The 8,073-nt window shown below is 52.1% G+C and overlaps 1 protein-coding gene across 1 annotated transcript in view; it reads left to right on the top strand.

The window, feature by feature from the left end:
- Positions 1 to 133, top strand: part of NKX2-3 (NK2 homeobox 3) — a 2,808-nt gene extending 2,675 nt beyond the window's left edge. The window contains exon 3 of the mRNA XM_006880196.1: positions 3 to 133. Coding sequence (XP_006880258.1) covers positions 3 to 133 — 131 coding nt within the window. The remainder of the gene's footprint in view (positions 1 to 2) is intronic.
- Positions 134 to 8,073: the final 7,940 nt, after the last annotated feature.

Here is an 8,073-nt window from a genome sequence, read left to right as displayed (position 1 = left end):
AGGCGGCCCCTTTGTGAACATGAGCAACCTGGGCGGCTTCGGCAGCGGCGGCGGGGCACAACCGCTGCACCAGAGCGCCCCGGCGGGGCCTGCGTGCGCGCAGGGCACCTTGCAGGGCATCCGGGCCTGGTAGGGACGAGAAGACTGGGCGGTGGCTTTCCCCCATCGCAGCCTGGTGCCACAGGACTGAGGCTCGAGAAAGGCCAGACCCACCGTGGGCCGGGGCCTCTCGTTAAAAAGAAAAGAAAATATACACGTCTCGCTCCTTGGTGCTTGCTTGAGGCCTAGGGAAGGGGACTGGGTTAGGAGGAGGCCCCACTTTGACCACCCGCGCTGTCTTGGAGGCAGACACGCTGTCTGGGTGCTGGAAAGAACCGGATCACGGCTACCGAGTGCGAGAAACCAGGACTTGGTGCTTCCAGAGCAGGACGGGCTTCCCTTTCGCTGCCTCTGCTGCTTCCACGAAGCGTTGACCCGGGGGCCATGGACAAAAAAAAAAAAAAGCATGAAGGAGAGGAAAAAGATGGGGGTCATGGCTTGCTTGATGCTTAGCACCCATGATCTGGAGTCCTTTGCAGGCCTGGAGCGCCACACCAATCGTTGATCGGTTCCTAACTGTCTCTTCCGGGCCGCAGATAACCTCAGCTCGGATCCCTTGACCACTAAGGGAACCCAGGACTGGTGGGCCTGGACCAGAAGAGGAAGACGAGCGGGGAGAGAAGAGAAACCGCAGCCTGCACAGATCCAGGACCTGGTGGCCCTCAGGAGGTGTTACAGGGTTTCCTTTCTGTTTCGTATTCTGTATTCAGCACATATTATATATCTAAAACTATACCTTCACGCCGTGTACACACCCGCTGCCATACACTACAGGAGTCAATAAACAAGGTGCAATATTTCCAAATCTTTGGCCGACTACCCAGACATTGTTTCAAAAAAGAGATGCATGTGCTTAAGCAGAGTGGAAAGGAAGGGGGCCTAGGGCCAGTTGTCCCAGTCCTCTGGGCCTTCTTGGGCATGGCTGCTTCTGCTCCAGGTCCTAGTCCTTCCCCGCCTCCTTGTTCATTGATTTCTCTTTACGGCAAACAGGAGGACAGTTCTGAAGACCTTTGGGGGTCCTGGGTTTTGTAATCTTCCCAATTTCCTACTCCTTCCGCCCCTCCCCTAGATGCCTGGGCTAAAGTCTGCGCTTGCCTTCGGGCAAGGCTTAGACTCTAGAGCCTGGAGAGTCCCCAGGCCCGGGAAACCTGGCCCGCAGGCAGTGTCTGGGAGGCACCGAAGCCGTCCAGCCCTCGGCCGCTGCCCGGACAGCGCGGTGGCTGCGCTGTGCACCGCCGCAGCCGTGCTCTCCCCCTCGGCCGCCCTCCCTTCTCCCCCGGCGGCCGCGGCTTTATGCGCCTCCTTGTCACTTGCGGAGAATGCCTGTGCGAGGCCGGTGCTGCCACACGGCCGATTGTGAGCGTGCCAAGGCGGGTGAATGGGGAGGCCTCAGAGCGCCCCGCCATTGTGGGGCCCGGCCCTGCTGAAAGGCGGCTCCGGGCCGGGAAGGTGCGGAAAGAATGGCTTTTTATTGGAGTCCCGAACAAAAGGTGTGGTAGGAAGGCGAGGTCCGCAGCGCGAACAAAAACCCCAGCGCGTCGGGATTGACGTCCCCCCCAGCTCCCCATTGCTTCTCAGAGCGGGGGCTTTGTGCAGCAGTCTGCTCAACAGAGGGACGGAGAAATGCGCGGGGGTTTTGTTCCCTGGTTTTTGTGGGCTGGGGGAGGGGGCTGGGCAGGCAGCGGGGAAGGGCGCGTTGATTAGGCCCCGCCGGCCTGGGCGCCGAGACGTTCAGCGGGAGTCGGCGGCCTGAATGCAGGGTCATTATTGCTACAAGTTTAGCAATTTCGCCCCTACAGGAGGGGGTGGGGGCCGCGAGGCTGCAGCGGGGCCGGTGAGCTGGGGAGACGTGGAAGAGGAGGAGGAGGAGGAGGAGGAGGAAGAAAGAAGAGGAGGGGAGGAGGAGGGGGGCAGGAGAGGGAGCCTCGGAAGCTCGCTGACCGCCCAAGCTGCGGCTGGGCGCAACCAAAGGAGCCTCCAGGAACTGGAGAGGCGGTGCCTGGGAGGGCGAAGACCCTCCCTCGGCTTATCTCTCCCAAGGCTGGAAGACCCCAGAGCTTCACGTGGGCCAGCTCATCAGGTTCCCAACATCCTCGCCACTAGCCCCATATCCTCTCTAGCCAACTCTTCTAGCGAGGACACCAATGACACCACCGTTTCGACCCAAGCTCCCTTCCAAACAGGCTTCTTCCTCTGGAACCAGGTTGTTTAGGCTAAAATTAGGGAGAGGATTCCCACTTCCTTGCACATTCCGCACTAGTTTGCAGCTGCAAACATTTCATTCATTCAGTACCACTTACTGAGCTGTTATGTACTTACTTGCCCTTCTCTGGGGGCTAGGGATGGTGATGGGGGGGTGCAGGTTCATGGAGCTTATTTTCAGATGTGGGGAGAGCAGACCGCCAATAAATGTTTAAATAGCAGATGAATTAAAAATAAAGGGAAGAGAAAGTATGCTGGGGTTGGGGTTCTTTGGAATGGGTATTCAGGGGAGGACCGGAGATTGTCTTTAAATCATTTCCTGGCTGACAGAAAGGGAGACAGTTCAAACAGTAGCATTTTGCTGTTTGGAGCCTTCATCCTTTCGCACATGCCATCATAGCCTCAGAAACGCCCACCTCATTTCTGCTGTGACCTCTTACCCCTCCTTCAAAGCCAAGCTTCTTTCTTAAGCCACCCACGTGGAGGTTATCACTCTCTCATTTGTGTCACAGAATCATAGGTACTTTCCGTCATCAACAATATAGTGCCCTGGAAAGATTTTCTTTCCCTCCACATGAAGTTGTGGAAGGTCAGATCTGTATCTTTTTTTTCTCCTAAGAAATATAACACAGTAAAATGAGGGAGAAGAAAATGGTCTCTGGGCTCCTTAGGCCACTTTCCGGGGTTCCAGGAAAAAGTGTTGAGCTTTGGCCCGGGGAGTTGACCTCACGTCGTGGGAGCGGGCCTACATAGAGGAGTTAGGTTTTATCTGAGGCAGGCCGCTCCAGGAGGTGTGCAAACTCCCATCCAAAACCTCATTTTCACTAGTCCGTGATGCATCCTGAGGATGCGGCTTCCTAGCCCTACAGCTCAAATCCTAGAAAACGAGTCTGAGAACTTGATGGAGACCTTGGCAGCAGGACCTAACGTTTGGAGATTGGAGGACACGGGGGATCGGTAGGGGAGAGCCTCAGGGTTGGGGCAGTATGATGACAAAAAGCTGGGGTGCACGCGATAAATCGAGGATCTGCATCAAGGATCCACTGTGACTTTTTGCGTGCTCTCTAGGCGGCAAGAGCAAGAGCGAGGTCAACGGAACCGACCGCGGGCTGCGAGCGCTCCCCGGCGGGAGTTCAGCGCGCACAGCTGGGAGCCGGGCATCGCGAGCAGCCTCCTCCCACGCGACTCTGGGGTTTTCTTATCAAATAGTTACTTTTATTCCAACCCAGTCGTATCCTGCCAGGGCCTCTTTTTTTAAATTTTTTTATTATTATTAAATTTTATTTGTTTCAATGAACATTCACAGGGATTCTGGGCTTTCACTCCTTCATTGCCGCACCATTCTCTCCACCCTCCTCCCCAGTTTGTTCTTCTTCCCCGCCATCCGAATGTCTGTTTTAATTGTCCAATTGCCACAGTGCTTGTCAAAGTCAGTTCTGCCATTCCCTATCACTCCTCCCTGAGAGAGACTTCACCTTGATTCGTAAGGAAAAGGGGATGGCGTATTCTCTTAGCTACTTCCTGCTGAAAAGGGACGCTGTGGGTTTCAGGGTGAAAAATCTTCTCTCACTACTCTAAAGGGCCCCTTTGGCAGTAGAAAACACATAGACTATTATGGAGATTGATTTTGGAATTTAGATGCACTCTTATTGATTGTGCTTGGCCGCACATGTTCATATCCTTGAAGATGTATCATGGGGGTGTTGCAACCTAGAAGACACAAATTTGACTAACAAGTTATAAGTACATGAGTCAAAAATTATGGAAAAGTAAAAGAAAGGATTCTTTCATTGTTTTACAAACCCTCCCCCAGGTCCCCTCCACCATGTAGCCCTTGCTCTAGACTCCTGTGATGACAGAAGTACCTAGTCATATATCTCTTTTAAACAGTTTTCTCCCTCCTCTGTTTCAGTGCAGTATACATTATTGAACCCATCTTACTCAGTCTCTCCCCAACCCCAAGGACAGTCCCATTCTACAACAGTAGGGCCTCTTGACGCTCGCGGTGCGCCAGGCCAGATCACCCGAGACCAGTTTCCTCAGGGTTAGTTGGCCCTCGCCTTGCGCCCCCTCCAGTTCTGAGCGGACGCGCCACCCGGTAGAGGAAACAAGAGCTGCTTCTCTGCATTGATTTCCGCGAGGTTTGCATGTCTCGAGGCACTTAAAGCCATCCGAGACCAGCCCCTCCGCGCTCCCTTACCCTCCCCGGAGCCTACACTCTCGGGTATAAATAGCTCAGATCACCTCCAGGGAGGAGTTCCTGCGCCACTCCTGCGGGTCCAGGCCGCCACTCTTAGGCGCAACACCTGGAGCTCCTCCTCCAGAAAAAAAAAAGACCCTCCCCTGCCCCCAGGCCCCAGCTTCTGCTACATGGGATTGTCCTGGGAGGCCAGAGGAATAAACAAGTAGCCAGGCATATGATGATGACCCGAGAGGCTGGGGCAGCGTCAGGCTGCTGTGCTGACCTCGACTAAGTGAGGCTTATAGCGCCTCTCATACGTGTTTTTACCCACAGTCAAGGGCACAGATAATAAATGTACAGCTCAGTGAGTTTTCCCGTGTGTAGCCATTCATGTACCAGCCACCTTGGCTTTGAGAATGAAATGGGATGGTGAAGGAAGGTTGTGGAAAGCACCAGTGTTAAAGGTCGGGTCCCGGCTGAAAAGGCAGCGCTTCTCCTGCCCTCTAAGCAACCCAGGCACTAGGGTGTTCGGAAGGCCTGAGGATTCCAGCCCCAGCACTGAACAGCAGGACCCAGACCTGGTGAGTTCCACCGTGGGATGCTTGGCAGAACGTGCGGGAGTCTTTGCAGAAGTTTTGACCTCTTTGGGTCTTGGGCATTCTCTTGAAGGGCAAGGTGAGAAGAGGCTGCAGGTGGAGCCAGGGATCCTGTAATCCATCTCTGCAAATCATGGGCAAGATCATGGGAAAACCCAAGGAGGCGTCTCAGCCTCTGAGTCTGGAGCTGGGGGCGTCAAAAGACCGGACTTGAGCTACCCTGGGTGGGCGCGCTCTGCAAATGGCGTGGGGTGGGGTGGGATGGTGGGGCTCCACTGGAGATCCGCACGTGCCTCCTCCTCCTTAATGGAAACTCCCCAGGCACCTCCCTCTAACACAAGGTCCAGAGTCCGGAAAGGATCGCGGGTTGGCGAGTGTCTGAGTAGAATTGGGCCGCAGCCTGGCTCGATGGAAGAAAGACTTAGGAGCCGCTGGTGGGAACTCAGGTGCCTCGAGGCTGACATCAGGCTGTCTGTCCCATGTCACCTCTTAGGCTGATTCCAGGCAGTCGGAGCACCGCTGGGCAGGGAGCGCCCCGGTGTGCCCGTGCCTGGGAGGGACTGGGCAACTCTTACAAACTGGGCGTGGAGCCAGGCCGACCAGCTTCAGCATGGAGGTAGGGTTTCTTGGGGGGCTAGTTCTCCAGGGCTGAGGAGGGGGCATCTCTCTTTCCACCCTTCCCCTCTGTGTGTGTGTACCTAGATAACACATTAATAACAGCAAGTACTGTTATCTACCTAAACTGTAGGTAACATGTATATAGGAAAAACAAACGAAAGAAAACCCCTGAAACTCACTGTCATGTAGTCGGAACCAGCTCCTGGTTGACATCAGAGAGGGATTCTGAGACTGTAAATCTCAGGAGAGGAGATTGCTTAGCTAGTCGATTCATCTCCCAGACACACGCAGCCTTTGCACTAGCAGCCCAGCTCCCTATGGACTAGGTCATCCAGTTCTGTCATTAGTCCTGGGAAATGGAAGACACCCAGCTGGAGAAGCAGAACATAAGAGTTCTTTCATGATCCTGTCTTTGTCACTATCTCTGCCCCCAAGAGTAACCTGGAGCCACCTGGAGCCAGTGGCGTGTTGGCTGCTGGGGAACTTCATATAAATAGAATCCTGCTCTGTAGCTCTCAGATGCCTGGCTTCCTTGTTTGTGAGGTGGGATCCATCTTGTATGTTTGTGAGATGTGTTCATATTACCACATATGGTTTAACACTCCCCACACCCCAAAAAAACCCAAACCCCAGCTCCAACTCTTGCAATTATACCACGGATCATTTATTCATTCTGTTGTTGATAGAACATGGGTAGTTTGGGGGATTTCTAGGTTTTGGCTGTTGTGGACAGTGTTTCAATGAACATTCTAGAATATAGTGCTGTCCAATAGAACTTTCTGAGATGGTAGAGAAGTTCTTTACCTATGCTGGCCAATGAAATGTAGTGACATCTGGCCACATGTAGCTCTTGAACATTTGAAACTTACCTGTCCTGGGTGAGGGAGTGCATTTTAAATGGTATTTAACAAGAAATTTAAATAGCCTCTTGTGGAAAAGGCTATCATGTTGAAAAATGCAGGTCTAGTAAATCTAGTGACTGACTACAATTCTGCTGGTCTATACCTACAAATGAGCCTACTGGGTCAAAGTGTAATAAGCATTAGCTTTTACTGATTTTACAAACTGTTTTCTAAAGTTGGCTGCACCAGTTTGCACTCCCACCAGCAGGAAAACCCACATGTTCTCCAATAGCTAGTGCTTTCATTTCTTTTGTTCTTCATTTGCTGGTCTGGTGGACATGTAGTTAGAAGAGGCTTTTATTCGGCTGGCTAGCTATAGTAAAGATGATGATGGTTGGGGAGCTTCTTGAGGACTTAATCGATCCAGTGGAGATTTAGGGAGCTCTGGTGGCCTAGTAATAAGAAACTGCTGCGATCCTAAAAGCATTCGGTTTTAATCTACCAGCAGGGATGGGTAATCTCTTTCCATGTGATTTACTGCCTCTGAAAACCTGGTAGGTTCTGCTCCTGTGTGATCTACTTGCCTTTGAAAACCCACTGGATTCTCCTCCCATGTGATTTACTGCCTTGCTGGATTCCAACTGGAGGGCACACAGCAACAACATGGGAGTTCAAGGTTATCTTTTCCCCAACCTCACCTTCTCCCTCCCAATCAGCTTACTGCTCTAGGAAGTTCTGGGGGGTCTGCAGTGCATGCTCCCCCCACAGCTCATGTTCTTTTATGCCTTTCTTGTAGGTCATTATAAGGGAGCACTAATATGTAGAATATGGAAGCCTGCTAAAAGGTCAGTGGTTCAAATCCACCAGTTGCTCCATGGGAGAAAGATGAGATATCTCCTCCCATAAAGATTTACAGCCTTGGAGACTTGATGACGGGTCCCTATGGGTTAGAATCAACTTGATAGCAGTGGGTATTTTGGAGTTTCGGCTTTTGTTTTTATTTCTGTCTTGTAAGCATAATGTCCTCACTTCCTGCCCAGTCCCTTACACCAGAGTATGATGAGATTACCTGCAGCTTGCAGCCACAGCAGAGAAGCAGAATTGTGTGCTGACTGAAGTCTCTAAAATACTAATACTAATACTAATACTAATACTACCACAAGCTCATTGCTGTCTACTTGATCCCAATTCATAGCAATCCTAGGGGACAGAGAAGAAATGTCTCATAAAGTGTCACCTCTTTCTCCCAACACCTTTTGGGTAGCAGCCAAGTGTTTTAATCACAGCATCACTCAGGCTTGTCCTCTACCATGTGTAAAATTGCATTAGCCACCCTTGAGGGCATCCTGTTACTAATTTGCTGAGAAGTCAAGTCCACCCTGGGGAAGCGCCAAAGGAATGTTCCACTGCCTCTTGGGGATGCTTTGTAGGAGTCCTGTCTAATCCTCAGAATAACTTTGTGTGGGACATAGGTATTACTGTCCCTTGTTTATATGTGTGGAGAGTGAGGTTCAGGGGGTTTAGTCACTCCCTC

Source organism: Elephantulus edwardii, unplaced genomic scaffold (genome assembly GCF_000299155.1).
Source record: "Elephantulus edwardii isolate Elephantulus edwardi_28Jun2011 unplaced genomic scaffold, EleEdw1.0 scaffold00006, whole genome shotgun sequence".
NCBI lineage: Eukaryota > Metazoa > Chordata > Mammalia > Macroscelidea > Macroscelididae > Elephantulus > Elephantulus edwardii.
The sequence above is the reverse complement of the archived record's forward strand: the minus strand, read 5'-3'. Positions and strand labels throughout refer to the sequence as shown.